A 17,389-nucleotide genomic window follows, 5' to 3' on the forward strand; every position below is an offset into this window, starting at 1 on the left:
TGGAGGATGCCGGAACGGGGGCGTAAACCGAGGAGGAAAAACAAAAAGGGGGGGCCGATAGAAGCAAAGCACCTTTTCTGGCGCGCTCGTCTTCTGGCTTCAACCCGACCGGCGCCATCTCGTGACCCGCGACCTCCGACGAGGTCGGCTCTCTGGGGGCATATCTCGTGAACCAAGTCAGACGATCGATCTGAAAAGATGAAAGTTCTTCAGGCGGGATTATTAGAGGTGAATTCATTGGCTGCCGTTGACGTCCCGATCCTCTCCTCACCTGCTCCGCTCCGGGCTTCTCCGTCGCCAGACTGACCAGCACGACCACCGTCAGCGTGATGAACGACAACAAGGTGGAGAAGTAAAGGTAATGGACCGACGCCACCACGGCGGGCCTTCGGTCCTGCTCGTAGCACGGCGGGGCCGGGTAAATAAAGTCCAGAATCATGCGGGTGCACCCGACCGTCAGCCCCACGGCCACGCCCCAGAAAGCACCCTGCCGCCGGCACAAAACACATCTGTTCATTACCCTCGATTGCTGGAAATTGACATAACCAGTGTTGTTAATCTTACTTGAAAAAAAAAAAACTAATTCATTACAGTTACAAATTACTTTTCCCAAAAGTAATTGAGTTAATAACTCAGTTACCTGAATGTAAGAGTAATTAGTTACTTGGCAAAGTAACTGGTGTTACCTTTCATGTTTTTTTTTTTTTTCCCATTCCAAAAAAACTCCAAAAACATAGTAACCTTTGCTATGTTTGGAAGTCATTCAATGTTGTGAATCAACCGTTAAAGTTAATATTGCTCCCGCAATTGCATGAGTTCCTGTCTGTCTACTTTCGACTGTTTCATCATTTAAAGATAGAATCAAGTCAAGATTTTGCCGATTTAGGAGTATTTTAGATAAAAAGTTACTTAGGTTTGCTAGGAAGGATGTCTACATCAGAGCCTTCCTGATAAGTCTACTGCTTTAAGATGGCCGCTGTTTACTAACGCCGGCAAGTGTATCAATTTGCATCTAATTCTAAGGTATCACTTTGGGCCCCACCACCAGTGCCGGGACACACACACACATTTAGAGTATCAACTACATAATTTCCTGCATTCTGGTGAATCTTTACACACTAATTTGTGCATTTTCTGCATTCATTTCAGATGAAAATATATTTATGTAACCATACAGCGTATAGAGCAATAATGAATAATGACTGATATCACCTATGAGAAATGTAGTGAAGGCCATCTTTTAAAATCTAAATATATTATTATTAGAAATATTCTCAAAGCAAATACCATCATGAATGACTTAGAATAAATGTTTTAACTATACTACAGTATACATTACAATATACAACTGTTTTAGTATGAAGAGCTTGCTAAGGGTTTGCCTGCTATACTGATTAAATATAAGCTAAAAGTGGAGCAAACACTAGCTAGCAAACAATTCTAGTATTTCATTATGGAGTAGGCTTAGCTCCATCTGGAAACTCACGATATCCACTATAGCAGGGGTGGGCAAACTATTCCACAAAGGGCCGCTGTGGGTGCGGGTTTTTGCTGCAACCCATGAAGAGGACACCTTTTCACCAATCTGGTGTGTTATAAGTGCAATCAGTTGATTGCAGTCAGGTGCTTCTTGTTTCCATTGAAACCTCATTGGTTAAAAGCTCGGTGCTGGATCAGTTGGAACAAAGACCAGGACCCACTGCGGCCCTCGAGGACCGGTTTGCCCACCCCTGCACTATAGGCTACAGCTCCGAAGCAAGGTAACTAATAAATTCTTGACAAACTGGATTCAGGCAGATTTAAAAAAAAAAAAAAAAAAGACAATTTCCACACCAACTTTAACATCTGTAGGATACCAAAAAAATGCCGTCATTATTTGGAATCTGTTTTTGAATAGGTGAATATCGCTCATTGAGGCCGGGAAAATCCTTTATTTCTTACGGAGTCAGCTGGGACCTCGCTTGAGATCTTTGTAATACACATCGCAAGGTTCCAGATGGGGCTGAAGTGGGCTAAGATAACAGGTTAATTTTCAGCGTTACACTGACACAAGACACCAACCTTCCTTTGTGAAGTACAGTGGTACCTCTACATACGAATTTAATTCGTTCCAGGACCTTGTTTGTAAGTCGAAATGGTCGTATGTCGAGCAGGATTTTCCCATAGGAATACATTATAATTCCATTAATTCGTTCCAAAGCCTAAAAACATACACTAAATTCTTAATAAATACTGCTGGCACTGTTACAAATGGCAATTAAACATAGAAAAACAAATAAGTTATAAATAAATAATTCAGAATAATATAAGAAGAAGAAGAAGAATTAATAATTATTCCTGAAAATAATGTAACGAATCGGATTCTAATATGGCGGACACTTTTTACTGTCCCTGAACGCACCGCGAAGGTGACGTCTCCAGTGAGATAGGTCGGTGCGGTAGAGATAATACTTTCGTTTTCCTGAGAGCAGTCAACTGCTTAAGACAATGAGCGTTTTGTGTTGGATAAGTTCTTAAATAAATGATAAAAACGTGACAAAGCTGGCGATTTCCTTGGCAATGTTACCACAATAATAATTGTCACCTTAACTTATAAATAGTGGCGAACGGTGGTCATAAGAGGATCATGGAGCTGTATTGTTGAGCCAGTTCAGGGACGCGCACCCCAAGCTCATATTTTTCTATAACTTGCATCTTCATTTCAAAGGTAAGCATCACTTTTTTGTTTCTCCAACTGTATCAACTTTTTTTGAAAACTGTGTTGATTTCTCACATAAGAAAATCCACCGTGGGTTCGTTTGCAGTGCTGTCATGTCGTCGTATTTCGAGCAACTCGTCGGATGTAGAAACAAATGGCGGCTCAAATTTTACGTCGGATGTCGAAAAGATCGTGTGTCGAAGTGATCGTATGTAGAGGTACCACTGTACTTTGTCACATCCTGGTGGCCTTTTCTACCCCTCTCCTGTTTTGCTTTCTTTTCTTTCCTCTTTTGATAACCCGATTTTTGTTTTGAAAACATTTCTGCAGTAGTGCGAACTCAGAGTCATTGACTGGTGTAAATGCGCACCGCTGCTCCCGGTCTGATCGAAGGAAGGGCGGACCAAACCATTTAATGAAAATACAGGGGTTGGGGGTGGCATTACATATGCTCTCCGGGTGCTTACTTTTTGCCAAAAGCAAAACAAGAAAAAGAAACCCTTCGTTTTATTCCTATTAAAATTGTAATGATTAATATTTGAATTTACAAACAATTACCTAATGTTCTAATTTTCTTTGTGGGCCCCATCAGGGCATGGGCCCTTAGAATCAGTATCACTTTTCACCCCTATACGCCACCCCTGCATGTGCTAACGCCACTGTGTCTCATTTCGCATCTAGTTCTATATACATGTGATATCTACCGTAGCATCATGTGGGCGTAGTTTGTAGGTTATCTGCTACAGTCAGATGTTATTGGAGCCACCTAGCATCGCGTTTGCAATGGAGTCACAACTCCCCCCCGCTCTCTCGTCTCCGTGAGTCTGTGTCTCTGACATTTCTCGTGTCATTCAACCAATGTAGTAACGCACACTTTACACAATGTCTGTAACGGTAACAGCGTTGCCAAGATGAGAAAAGTAATTGATTGGATTACTCACTACTGAAAAAAATAACGCTGTTAGTAACAACACTGATTGTCCTGGAAGTACATTTTCCTCCAAAAGTGACTCAATGGCAGGTAATGTGTGGAAAAGTAGCACTTTACCTTCTCATTAGTTCTAGTCCAGAAGCAGCCCAGGAAGAAGATAATGGAAACGGGCGGTTGCAGGTAGGTGCTGATGGACTGGATGTAGATAAAGAGTTGCCCCCCTTGGCTAGCTTGAATGACGGGAATCCACAAAATGGACGCCACCACCAGCGTTAGCACAAAAACCCTGCAGAGTGCAAAGAACATCTGGTACGTGTCCACCAGGAGGGAGGATCGGCAGCGATCGCTCGTCCGTCAGCGGCGTCGGCCGACGACGAGCGCCCTACAAAGGCGGCAGTGGGTCCTACTAAAGCAGGCGTTTAAGTGGGTCTTTGTTACGACTGATCCAGCGCAGGCAGTTTTACCAATGAGAGGTCCGGGGAAACAAGAAGCGCCTGACCGCCATTGACCGATTGCACTTGTAAAGCACCAGATCAGAGTCGTCTTGTTTTGTCGGAACAATATCCTGCATCCACTGCGGCCCCATGTGGAATACTTTGCCCGCGACTGTACTAAACGCACCTCCCGACAATCATGAGCTCCCACTCGGTGGCCCCGGATCGGAAGGTCTTCCACAGGTCGATGGTGAAAATGGTGCTGGCGCTGTTGAAGACGGAGGTGAGCGAGGAGACCAGTGCGGCGATCATCACAGCCATCATTAGACCTCGCAGTCCTGTAAGCCAAATACTAGTAAATAACATTTTGAGAAGAAAAGCGGGATGGAAAGTGACTGAAATGGACCTAACCGGCGGGAAGAAGCTCAACCACCAGTCTGGCGTAGGCGGTGTCGCTACATCCCACCGGGTTTTCGCAGATCCGCTTGCACCGCTCCGGATCGGCACACGCCACGTCATCTGTTCAAGCGCATCCATCGGTCGGTTTCAACGACTGAAACGTGAGCAGAAATAATGTGCTGCATTTCCCACCCGTGTAAAGTATCCTGCTGATCATGCCGGGCAACATGATGGCAAAGAACGGTACAATCTTGAGGTAAGCGGCCAGCAAGGAGCCGCCTTTTGCATGAGTCAACGTTTTGGCGGCCAGCGAGCGCTGAACGATCACCTAAATCGCAAACACAATGATTTCTTTTAGAGGATTTCAACTTGTAAATTTTGCTGAAAGCAGGAATCTATATAAGTGAAATTATTTTATACAACAAAATATGAAGGTTCCTCCGAGTGATTCTTGAGGCGTGCCACATTTTTATGCCTCCAAATCCTATGTAATGATGATTTTAAAAAACTGTTGTGCATTTTACAATATGATATGATAACAGTACGACAGTCATCTTTTATACAAGAAAACGGGAGCAACAGGAAAAAAAATTCAGATTTCCAGAAGCGCTCCTTGTGGGGCTCCACCTGGATTTTGTTTAAGGAGATGCCACATATTTATCTCAGATCCTGGGTCATCACAAAAAATGGATGTGGATCTATGAGACGGGAAACTTGAGGCCAAAGTGAGAGCGTTACCAAATTTTACCTGATCGGAGCACCAGTACCACATGGAAGGAATAGACATGCCAACGATGAGGCCGGGCCACGGAAGGTCCGAGTCCACGGGGTCCCGGAAAATGTGGAAGGAGTCCTCTCGGGGGAGACCGCACGTGGTGTTGGCCGCTCGAACAGATGGGATGGCGTCCATGTAGCCCTCGAACAGAGCATTCCAGCCTCCCACCTTTGCAAAACCTCCCAAATAATGCAAAATCAAAAGACGGCACGGCGCGCGGAACGTCATTGTTTGACGGCGAGCTTACTGAAGCCCATGAGGACGAGCGCTCCGGCGAGCATGATCACCGTTTGAGCAGCGTCGGTGTAGATGACTGCAGCTAGACCGCCTCGACGACGACAGCAAAGCAACACATACAATTAACTGTATTTTTAAGACTAAGGCGCTACCTTTTCCACAATTTGCCACAACAAACGGCACTGCTAGCACGCTACTATCTGATTGTGTGTGTGTGTTTTTTTAGGCAGTATACAGATTTTATTACTGAAGTCGGCTCCGTCCAATACTTGGTACATTATGGGAGTCATTTTTTTTCTCCACAGCTCTTTCTACAACTGGTTGCAGTAGCTCAGTAGTTGGCACTTTTGATGGCAAAGACAACCATGGGGGTTGGGATCCAGACTGGAGAAGGAAGGACAATGAGAAAAGGTGGGACTTGTCATAAAAAAAAAAAAAATCTACCATTATGGTTTTTCTTTGACAGTGTAGTTAAAAGTGCTCTGACAGATTTCCAAAGCGCGGCGTTCTATGACACTGACGACCATTAGCCCCCAGTTCAGCAACATGACTCAGTCAGTAGCTATAGACCCTACTCACATGACGTCACAACCACGCCTCGGCGCCATGTTGTCCGTCTACTCGTCGTGTTGACGCATTACCGCTACGTAAATTCCTCCTACTATGGCGTGTTTTTCTGCTCCTCGTTTACATTAATAATCAAAATGGTGAAGGCGTGTGTGGCGGTTGGTTGCAATAACAGAGAAGATAGACGGAGAGACTTGAAGTTCTACCGTATTCCGAGAGACCCGGAGAGGAGAGCGAGATGGACGGCTGCAATTCGACGAGAAAACTGGGCTCCAAACGATTACCACAGATTGTGTAGTAGTCATTTTATATCTGGTAAGATGCATTTAATATATACTTAGAGGGTTTTGGGCTGACAACCACAATTAAGATCATTGCGAGGCTAATCGCCGACAACATAGTTTCAAATTCAATATGCTTATTTCTTCCACCATCATTACATTTTGAATAATATTTAGCTGGTACCAAGTGAAAGAAGCTGGCCTCGTCTACGGATCATCCGTTAAACAGGTGTGTCCAAACCTTTTGCAAAGGGGGCCAGATTTGGTGTGGTAAAAATGCGGGGGGCTACCTTGGCTAATTTACATAGAACAATATATTTAAAGAAATTTTAGCAAGCCCTTCTGTGTGTCACATTTGCTTTATTATTTTTTTTAATTCATAATTTCAACAGTCTCGTCTTTGTGGCGTTCTCTTTCGACACTCGGGCTCTTGCGAAATATTGCTGCTGTGAGATGAAACTAGCTTCAAGTTGCTATAATTTCTCGCTGCGTATCTTCCCTGTAATGTTGTACATGTCAGCGTGTCTTGTTCGGTAATATTATTACGTCACATCGAACTCTTTGAAAACAGCGACTGTCTCTTTGCAAATGAGGCAGACACAGTTGTTGCGTGTTTTATTGAAGAAATAGTCCAATATCCACCTATCCTTGAAGCGTCGGCCATCGCAGTCAACTTTTTTTTTTTTTTTGGGATTGTCGCCATTTTAGAAAACACACGGGGTAATGTTGCTTAGAGTGCTGCTCTTAAAGTTTTTCAAACTTTCGTGAGAATAGGCTGATTTTGTGTGGACAAGATAGTTGTAGATATCAGGGTAGCAGATGTCAGGCAGAGAGGGCGAAGACAGCGGGTCGAAAAATATCCATTTAGGCATCAAATATGGATCTGGCGAATGGATAGACTTAAGCTTTTCCACATAACGCCTTTTATGCAACGCATCCAATGAGTTTATAGCGTCTGAAAGCACCGGGGCTTCCATGAATTGCACTATAAATTGCACGACAAATTGAAACCATTGAGAATACGGATAAACAAAGACGGATATTATGGCGGCCGGATACAGCCACACGTCATTCGGTGAAGTTGGTGAGTAGGGTCTATAAGAAGTCAAGGTAAAGTGGATTTTTTTTAAGTGTCATTTTTTGGAGTATCATTTTAAATCGGTCATTGTACTTTTACATCATTCAATTTTGTTCGAATTCATTTACTTGGTTACATTTTAACCCCTTCGGACCTAAGCGTGCTGCTGAAGGACACGACGCGTTCGCGTCTCAAAAGCAAAAAATACTGAATTTAGTTGCTATTACCACTTCTGGTAGATGATTGGATGAAACTTTACCCATCGAAATCAAATCAGGAAGTTTGGCATGCCCACTTTGCTGTTTTTGGCTCTTTGAAAATGGCTGACCAAACGCAACTTCAGAAATGATAACTTAAAGTGCTCATTTCTCATTAAAAACACATTAACATTAAAAATGACAAATAAAACATTGTAACATCCCTATTCTGCCTTTAGGAAAGTTTTACAGCAGGGTTTTTTGTGCTGTCCCACCGTGCCCTCTTGTGGTCGCTTTGGGACATGGTTTAGTAGCGTATTCGTATCAATTCAATATGGCTGCACGACGTCTCGGCCTGACTCCTACGTTGTAATGTTGTGCTTATATGATCCCTAGACAAGATTTGTCCGTAAGTATGGATGTGTGAAAGAATGTACATGATCTTTTATTGGGAGAAATGTTTATTGTTTTGTATGACACGTTTTTTGTTTATGTTTAGCGAACTTGTCTGGCGAGCTAATGTTGCTAATGTACGGTTGCCACCTGTCCCTTAAAATAAGGGACAGTCAGAAATTGGGAATTAAATGTTGCGTTCCGTATTGAACTAATACGTATAAATGAATATATACATTTCTAGGCATTTTAGGAGTTTTGGGGATGTCCTTTTTTTTCCTCTGCCTGCACAGCTTTGGGTGTGAGGGGGGGGTCCCGTATTTCTTATTTCTGAAAAGTGGCAACCCTATTTAATGCTAATACTTGTGTACTTTTTTTTTTGGTAGTTTTACGACGGTCTTAAGAGGACATTGGTTTGAAGCCATTCTTTCAGTCTGATTATTAAAGCCTTGTTAACTAGCTGTCTAGCTTGGGATAAAGTAGAAGCTTGCGGTTCTGAAGGGGTTAAAATGCTTCCATTCCAAAGTAAAAAAAAAATGAGCGAGAATAAGGATGGATCATTTTGCATTTGTGTGCCAGTACGTCAAGGGGCTAGGTGCATGAGTATGGTAGTCCGTTACGGTCTGAAACGCCAGCAATTTGACTGACAGCGCGAGAACATTTTGAAGAACGAGTCTTAAAAAGAGACGATCGCGGTTGAAGCGGGGAATAGGAATCTCACCCGCCACGGTGTAGAGTGCCGTGACAGATAGCAGGAGCACCAAAGCCAGGTAGATGTCCCACTGCAAAGCCATCTTGATAAATAAGGCACCGGCATACATGTCCACCTGACACCCATTCAAAAGACATATCAACTTGGAAAAATTCTATCGAGTAGCAGAGGTCAAATCCTACCGATATCTTGGTGAAGATGTAAATGAACAAGCTCAAAACGGCGATAAACAAGTGAGTTCTTCTCCCGGCGTATCGGCGCTGTAGATATTCTGGCATGGTCGTCACCTGCGGTCCCCCCAAAAAATAAAAAGATGTCAAACTGTCAAGGTCCGTTCACGTACGTACTTACCCCTGAAGCCAGGTAAATGGGCAGAAAAATCCAGGCCAGGAGCAGCGCCATGAACATTCCCTGTTACGACGCACAAAACTTGGGATCGGAAGAGAAGCGTTTTTCCACTCGGAGTATCGTACGTTCCACTCGTAGGCGATGGCGCCGATTCCCGCCGCCGCGCCCGAACCGGCCAGTCCGATCAGGTGCCCGCTGCCGACGTTACTGGAAAAAAGTGAGGCCCCCACCTACGAGTAGATTTATTGCGGCTTCAAACGCAACGATTGGCTTTCAGTGGCATGATCGCTAGCTGCCAGCCCTTTTCCTTTGCCACTTCTTGTAGATTTTAGGTCGGATGACTTCTTCTGTTTGCTCATGGGCTGCCATTAACGGCACAAATGGATTAGACGTCTTCAACCTAGTAGCACTTTGGATGCATTTTAAAGGTGCTATGATGAAATATGATAGCAGGAAATGATTGCAGAGCGAGCGTATTTTGGACACAAATCCATTCGAAAAAGGAGAGACGGTGAAAACGAAAAATGGTAAATACCACTTTTCGTTCTCTGCCCTGCTGCAAAAAAGTGACAGAAAAGGCATCATCGTAAAAGTCTTTCTGTCTCACTCAGCTGCCTTGCCACTAAAAAATCTCCAAACAGAAGACGATGTGACACGCAGAGTGAGCTGCTGCTTTTTGCAGTCTATCCGAAGACTTTTTGTTCTTTTGTTGCAGTCTGTCAACATGTGCAGCTCGAGAAAGCTAATCATAATTATCAATTCTGGCTGTGATGTCACAACCAGAATTGTTAAAAAAAAAAAAAAAAGCGGGCATTGCATTGTTTTGGATGGAGTAACTAGGAAATGGTAAAGTCAGCCAGATTTGACTGCCAAACTGGCCTCATCATTTTTTGACACGTGGATTGTTTTTGAGGACCAGTGTTTTTTTTTTCGTCATCGATGATGATAACGAAAATATATCGTCAACTAACACTTTTTTCATGACTATGACGGGACGATAACGAGCTAAAAATGTGTTTTGGGAGACTAAAACTTCACTGGCCGAATGTCAGTATTCGTCTGACAAGACAAAAATGCACAGGTTTCCGTCACACGGTAGGATTCATCACACGCTAAATATAACTTGTAGCATTAGCATGTCTTTCGCGTTTGCGATAGCTTTAGGCTAATGCTAACAGCGAGCGTCCTCTTAAACTCTGAGAACTTTTTTTTTTTTTTACATTCAGTTGGTGGCGTCCAGGTGAGTATGATTGATGGAAAATAATGTACTGTTTTCCTGCTGAGTGTGTTGGCGTTGTCCTTGCAGATGCTACGATATGTGCTCGTCTGAATTTTTTACCGATGAAAACATTTTTAGTAAAAGTCGACTTGGACGAGACCAAATGGGTCTTGAGTTTTCGCCACCAAAAACTAGAGGAAGACATATTAGTCTTAGTCATTTCAATAAGTATTATTGTCCAAACGACAGTGCCAAAAATAAAAAGGGCTGCCAAAAATAACACTGCTAGTGCTGAGGACTCACCGGCCACCAGGTCATACTCTTCCCCGCCAAGAAGTAACCGTCCACGGTGCTGCGCTTAGTCTTCCACATGGACTAGTAGGCATGTGACAGACAGAAACAGAAATGGGCTACGTCGGATGATAAATGTAACATGAATGAAGACATGAGAACTATTTCAAATCAATTAAAAATGAAAAATACAAATATTTAATAAGTCTTCAAGTTTGTGTTAGTTTAAGGCACTTTATTCAATTGTACTAAAAAGAATAGAGTATTTACGTAAAGACTAATTGTCTACCTAAATTTATTTATTTACTTACAACGTAGGTATAGTAGACATACATATAGAAGATAAGGGATCTTTTACCCTGTATTCGATGGCATATTTTCGACATACCCAAAAGCCCACAGCCAACACCAAAACAAAGTAGAGCACCAGGACCGCGATGTCCACGCCGTCAAAGGCCGCGCTTCCTCCGCCCGGGGCCGGCGCGGTAGACATGGCGTCGCCTCGTCCGGGTACCGCAAGGTCCGAGGTCATCTGGAAAGAATCGCCACATGAACAATTGTGGTTAAAATGTAATTGACTTCATTCATTTATTGAAGAAAAAAAAACAAGTCTGTCACTGCATGGTAGTACTAGAAGTACATACTGTATAAGAAGCAAAAATCACATTGACCGTACCTACATTTTTGGATCTAAGGACTATCGATTCAAGCGGTTCGTGTACGAAAGCCAACACAAAACAGCCCAATGGACAGCTCGTGTCATGGCATTGTTAAGTCGAGAAAAAGAAAACTCAACTCACCTGGCCGTGCACATTCAAAACAGCAGCTCCGGGAGGAGGAAGCTCCTTTCGCGCATGCTGGAGATCAAACTCCACTTTCAACACGTGCACGTGATGTCAAAAGGTTTATTGCTCACACACACACGCTCAGGAAGACATATGCATGTGAACGCCTGACAAACGCGTAAATCGGATGGCTTATCTCAGATCTCCACCATAGAGAGCATAGTAAATTCATGCGATAATACAAAATGCGGCAGGCCAGCAGCTAAGTGGAAAAGAGCAATATCATACGGAATATTTATTATCAAGAGACAGCTTATCTGTAGCGCCAAAAAAAAAAAAAAATCAGTACAGGAACACTTGGAAAATAATGTTTATGCTACGACAATAAAGGCATTCAATTCCAGGAACAGAGACTTCATATCAGGCAGTAGTGAAAAGAAACGGAAAGTCCTTTTTCAAGAAGTATTCTTTCACTACCAAAGACAATGTTGCCGATGATGTTCAACTGCTCCTAAATAAAGAATGAAAAAGAGTAGAAGCAAGATTTTTATTTTTTTATGATAAAAGATGGAATCCAGTCTTTCATTTACAGTGTTATGAAAAACTTTTCTCACATTTCTGCATAAAATCACCATCAAATTGTATCTGAGTTTTGTCAAAATCACACAGATGAAAAAACAGTGTCTGCTTTAACACAGACCACCCAAACGTTTATAGGTTTTCATATTTTAATGAAGTGAACATTGAACATTTTGTAGCCCCTCCTTTGGCAGCAATAACTTTGACCAGCATAGCTTGTATTTTGTTCTTCTGAAGTTGATGCACTTCTGTGTTTTGGATCATTGTCTTGTTGCCGCATCCATCCTCTTTTTTAGCTTCAACTGTCTGACAGACGCCCTCTGTTTTTCCTGCAAAACTTTTGAATTCATTCTTCCATTAATGATTGCAAGTTATCCAGGCCCTGAGGCAGCCAAACAGCCCCAAATCATGATGCTCCCTCCAAAAATCAACAATCCTCGATCTTCAGACAGCTCTTTTGACCGAGACATGATGCACATCAGACAATGCTTCTCAACAAGACAATTCTTCCCAGGTGTGTGTTTTATAGTGGGCAGGGCAGCTTTAAGCCACTCATCAGTGATTGGGAACACATCTGACTTCAATTGTTTGGTAAAAAATGGTTTCAATTGCTCTTGAAGTCTCCTTAGGCAGAGGTTTCACTTACTTATTTGACCTCTTTTGTCATTGTTTGCATGCTATCCCCATTAAAATATGAAAAGCTATAAATGTTTCAATTAAATGATTTTTTCAAATCTGTGTGATTTTGACAAAGATCAGCTCACATTTGATGGTGTTTTTATGCAGAAATGCGAGAAATTCCAAAAGGTTCAGATATTCTTTTCATACCACTGCAGTAGGTTCTCTGTTATTGTAGCCATAGAACAGAAGGGAATGATGTTTGGTACCAAATGAGTTTTATTGAATTGTAGTCATCAAATGGTGAGATTGACACTGGGGTTTATGAGAATAATATGGAAAAGCTCACGACACGACAAACAGCAATTTAAATGAAGGAGCAAATCTTCATTTTCTGACTCTGAAAACATTCCCTTTTCATTCATTCACATTTTGCAAGTTGAACAACCGTTCATTTTCAACTTACTGTCACAATCGCAATCAAACTAAATACGTCAACTGTTTTGTCTTATTTCACATTTGTTCTACAAGCCAGAGGAGCTGCTTTGCAGTACATGGCAGACAGCAGCTACTACATCCAAAGCCACTATTTTTTCATCATAAATGAAAGCGCTAACTTCTGGATCCTCATAATTGTGTGCGCGGATCCCAATATTGCACACTGCCCGTTTATAGCTCCGACAAAACATTGAAGCCATCCGTCTGTCAAAACAATAGAAGTAAGTAACACTTATTTAAGTAATATTGCGTACATTCGGTGTGGTGGGTGGGCTGCTAAAGAAATACATGGAAAAGCTACTTTTAAACAAGGACTTCCGATTCATTCCATTTGTGGTATCAAGTTGTAAATGATGCTACACCTCGCTGATATTTAACACTGCATTGCACGCTATTCAGAGGCCTGAAATACCACTGGCGAAAGAGAAAATCAAATTAGTCTAAAATCCATAAGCCATAACTTTTAAAATATTGATTTTTGATGCTTAAATATATTAAGGTTTAAGATAAATAAGGATTTTTTTCCTTTGGGCAGTTATTTCAATAAAGCACATAGATTCTCATAAATGTCATGCCTCTACAGTATATCACTAATTGAACAATTCTATTTGTACTATTGATAAAGCGTGTGCTCATACAGTATATTGGCACGTCAGGTGGCCCGGAGCTACCAGCCTAGCGGGGAGGCCAATCGAGGACTTCTGGGACTCTTCTCGGCCGCCTGCTGATCACTGAGAACTCTCTGTAATAAATACAAATCATAAACGTGGATTGCGGTCAGCGGAGCCTGCGACTCTATTGCCGGCCGCCACGGATGATAAGGAAGCTGTCATAAAAATTGGATGTGCAATTCATGAACGGAACTCGCACACTGATGGAATACTTTCAACTCCCTATCATTAAGTTAGGCACGACAGGACAATCAAAGTCTGCAGAAAGCAAAAAGTTGTCATCCTCACCTCAAACTTGTCGATGAACTCGGCAAATATGCCGAAGAAGGCCTCCGTGTCGGTGCTTTTGCCGTCCTCGCCGAAGTAGGAGGCCGTTGCGGAAAACTCTTCCATGGAGCTCTGCTGGAGAGACTCCAGAGACTGCACCGACGGATGGCTGTTTTCCAAAAAAGTCTGGGAGCGTCCCGGTTAAGGGACTCTCCGGGGCCATATACAGGTATTCTCCGGAGTTCCGTTCCTACGCTGCCGACGTCACCCGAATTTCCGCGCAAGTCAGAATTAACCCCTTAAGTAAATTTCCAAAATAACCATCCAAAAGTATTGTATTTTGTTTAATGATGGAGGACACACTGCCCTCTGGTGGCAGCTTTGAGTCTGGCTGGCCTCTCGCCTTGTATAATTGAGAAGCAGACTCTGACGTTTGACATGGGTAAAGGATAGGTTTGGCCCACATAAGGTTGTAAAGTTGTTTCCGCTAATACTGTATATGTTTGTGATGAAGTTTAGAGCTACAGTTGGTGGAGTTGCGTGTGAGCGATTTGCTATGAGAATTGTAAATACGTTAGCATTCGTAGCATTTAAGATAGCGGACTTTTGTTAGGCAAATTAGGCTAATTGAGATGACAAAATTTTCACATTGATCAGACCTGATGGACATTTGAACCCCAATTGTTTTGTTTTTTATTATTGCTTTAATTTTTAAATATTTAATTATCATTATTAGGGGGTTAACCCTTTATAGGGCAAGTGACATTTTGGCCATCAAGAAAAAACAAAGAACTATCTGTACTCCAGGTTTGAATATATGTGTTTTTTCATTATGTGACGGCCCCTGGCCGTTTAATGGTTAACTTCTGAGACTCTTCCAGTCAGCTGATCGCCGCCTCCACCAGCTGGCTGTTTCCCCTCCCACTGTGACGACAGTTGATCGACGCAGGACGGACCGACGACGTCACCACCGCTGATTGGCCACGGAAGGAGGCGCCAAGCTTCATAAACCTGCCGCTGTCAACGTTCTATGAGGTCGCAATTTGGCAGTATTCTGTCGCGTTCCTCCTCGCTAGCTGTTTGCTCGCCATTCACGCTCGTTTGCATTTTGATCGCTAGTTTGATACACTCCCGCTTTTTCGGTGAGATCTTTTGTGTTTATTCGTTATTGGATCGTTTTTGTTCACCACTGTAAACAAGAGCACTGAAGCAAGTAAGGGTAAGTCGCCATTTCTGTTCAACCCGTTTTCTCCTGTTTTGTATAGAGTAGGAAGTTAGGTTAGAAGCTGTCTTTTCTTTGTTCCTTTTACATGATCAGGGCTTAGTTAGCGGGTGGGGTTTAAGTGTAGTTGCTTTTGTTTGTTGTTTTGGCCTGGGCTTACCCCGAAGTCACGCTTCCTCGGCATTTTGTACATATTCATTGCGAGTTTGATTATTGTGTAAATAAATTTGTGTCCACTTGTACAGTTGTGTGGCTTGTTTTATGTTACGCCTTTCGCGAGCCATCTTTGGCACGTAACAATTATAAATAATAATTGCAGTGGTGCGTGGATGGGGGTTTCCAATCCAATGACCACTCGCGCTCATTTTCGTCATGTCCTCGGGCAAGACGCTCGGCCCTACTCGCCTGTGTACGAGAAGTAGCGGTTGATGTTGGTCAGATGATGCAAATTGGCTGCCTCGCTTCTGTCAATCGGCCCACCCACGGCCAGCCCTGGCTACTATAGTACCATCTACGGGTGGAATGAATGAATAACGCAATGTAAAGTGTCCTGAAAAGTGCTATATGTGTTTTTATCTATATATTTTTGAATAAAGGATTACAATTATAAATGTTGATAAAATTGAAATGAATTACTCTGGTAATGGCCACTCAAAACACGCTAAAGTTGATTTTATTTTGAACATTTCCCAAAAGGATACACTCATGACAGTGGCGAAGCGGTCCTCAGCCGTCGCGGGCATTTTCTGACAGGCTGCGCGGATGTTCTGGATGCTTCTGTGGAGGTCCTTCACATCCGATGCGACGGTCCTCTGGTTGACTGAGTTGACGGAACAATCAAACGGTGAATCATTTTCTTCATTGGTTTTGTTCATTTTACCTTTGGCTGCCAGCGGAACCATGGTGAGATCTTTAGAAAAATCCAGCACATGGGGAAAGTGATGGCACAATGACTTGACAAGAATGTGCAGGAATGTGGACTTCCCGTCCACTGTCTTTGTTGTACTCAACTGCAGAGAATGTCATTGTTGAGTACTTAAGAGAAAATCAAACGGTGCTCAGCTTTTTCCCTTTAGAGACAAACTGTCTCACTTTGAATCCAGCGAACACTTTTATTCAATTTTAGTCGAGTCCCGACCTGTTGTGTGATACTGCACGTACCTCTGTCAGGAAGTTGATCTTGAAGCCGGTCGTCTTGTTGGCTTTAGGCAGGCTGTTATTCAAGTAGTTGCCCATGGCTAACACAAACTATGGAAAGATGAAGACAGATGAAGACTTGACAAACTTGTGAATTTGGGCTTTGGGGTCGTACCTCTAAAATCTTGGCAAGTTTCTTGCTGCTCTTCAGCTCCAAGGAGGCCTTGCTAATGCATTGGTAGGCTCCCCTCAGCTCCTCCGTCTTCTCCTGCAGAGAGCACTTGAACAAGAGGCTTTCCAGGCGTGTCTTGTACTCAGGCACTGACAACATCTAAGTTCAAAGAGAAACGAGGCAACATTCAGAAGACGGTTTACGGTCACGTACGCGCGCATGCACGCCTGTGTAAAAAACAAGTGACGAAGGATTCCGTTTTTCATCGGCAGGCACCAAAATGTTCTTTGCTGTTCCACACCTGCAGTACAAACTGGTCCGGCTCGCTGAGTTTACCGGGGTCATCTCTGTACTCTTGATATTTTTGGACCTCTTCTGCGTCGGGGGCGTACAGCAGCAGCTGCTGGATGTGAGACGGCTCTAGTTTGTCGGAGCTCGTGCACATCAGCGCCTGACGCAGCTCACCGGGGGACAGCTTCAGGTGGGCTATCAAAATGGCTGAGGAAGAACGGAAGGCGTATCATTCGCGGAGATCTGGGATGACCTATTGTACAATTCCCAACTTACATGCATTGTAGGCCTTCTTATGGGACAGAATTTCAATCACGTCCTTTTTCTTAAATGTTTCTAGTTGCGGTAAGGGCTCCGGAGCCAGCGCTACAAATAGGAGACGATGACGTAGAAGGTGACACAAAATGTACATCTCGCAGATAAACTTACGGGATCCCTTCTGTGTCCCAAAGTGCATTTCCAGATCCAAATACTTCACCATGTCATGCAGTTTCTCGCGGTCGGAATTTGCGCCCAACTAGCGAGATACACAACAAAGGTTAGGGTGTCATCCAAAAAAGGTTAGGGTGTCATCCAAAATTTCTCCCTT

The 17,389-nt window shown here is 43.1% G+C and overlaps 2 protein-coding genes across 2 annotated transcripts in view; both read right to left on the reverse strand.

Moving 5' to 3' along the window:
- The window catches only part of slc5a11 (solute carrier family 5 member 11), a 14,884-nt gene extending 3,792 nt beyond the window's left edge, over window positions 1-11,092 (reverse strand). Inside the window, exons 1-14 of the mRNA XM_057861156.1 lie at window positions 10,949-11,092; window positions 10,573-10,644; window positions 9,176-9,280; window positions 9,054-9,113; window positions 8,885-8,989; window positions 8,712-8,817; window positions 5,485-5,565; window positions 5,211-5,416; window positions 4,655-4,790; window positions 4,475-4,582; window positions 4,251-4,401; window positions 3,747-3,915; window positions 272-487; window positions 73-190 (exon numbers count right to left, since the gene is read on the reverse strand). Coding sequence (XP_057717139.1) covers window positions 73-190; window positions 272-487; window positions 3,747-3,915; window positions 4,251-4,401; window positions 4,475-4,582; window positions 4,655-4,790; window positions 5,211-5,416; window positions 5,485-5,565; window positions 8,712-8,817; window positions 8,885-8,989; window positions 9,054-9,113; window positions 9,176-9,280; window positions 10,573-10,644; window positions 10,949-11,092 — 1,777 coding nt within the window. The remainder of the gene's footprint in view (window positions 1-72; window positions 191-271; window positions 488-3,746; window positions 3,916-4,250; window positions 4,402-4,474; window positions 4,583-4,654; window positions 4,791-5,210; window positions 5,417-5,484; window positions 5,566-8,711; window positions 8,818-8,884; window positions 8,990-9,053; window positions 9,114-9,175; window positions 9,281-10,572; window positions 10,645-10,948) is intronic.
- Window positions 11,093-11,111: 19 nt separating this feature from the next.
- The window catches only part of grid2ipa (glutamate receptor, ionotropic, delta 2 (Grid2) interacting protein, a), a 30,673-nt gene continuing 24,395 nt past the window's right edge, over window positions 11,112-17,389 (reverse strand). Inside the window, 9 exon segments of the mRNA XM_057861151.1 lie at window positions 11,112-13,782; window positions 14,000-14,164; window positions 15,902-16,020; window positions 16,081-16,210; window positions 16,362-16,448; window positions 16,513-16,668; window positions 16,811-17,007; window positions 17,077-17,166; window positions 17,230-17,317. Coding sequence (XP_057717134.1) covers window positions 13,708-13,782; window positions 14,000-14,164; window positions 15,902-16,020; window positions 16,081-16,210; window positions 16,362-16,448; window positions 16,513-16,668; window positions 16,811-17,007; window positions 17,077-17,166; window positions 17,230-17,317 — 1,107 coding nt within the window. The 3' untranslated portion in view covers window positions 11,112-13,707.

The sequence above is a fragment of the Corythoichthys intestinalis genome, chromosome 16, assembly GCF_030265065.1.
Source record: "Corythoichthys intestinalis isolate RoL2023-P3 chromosome 16, ASM3026506v1, whole genome shotgun sequence".
Classification (NCBI taxonomy): Eukaryota; Metazoa; Chordata; class Actinopteri; order Syngnathiformes; family Syngnathidae; genus Corythoichthys; species Corythoichthys intestinalis.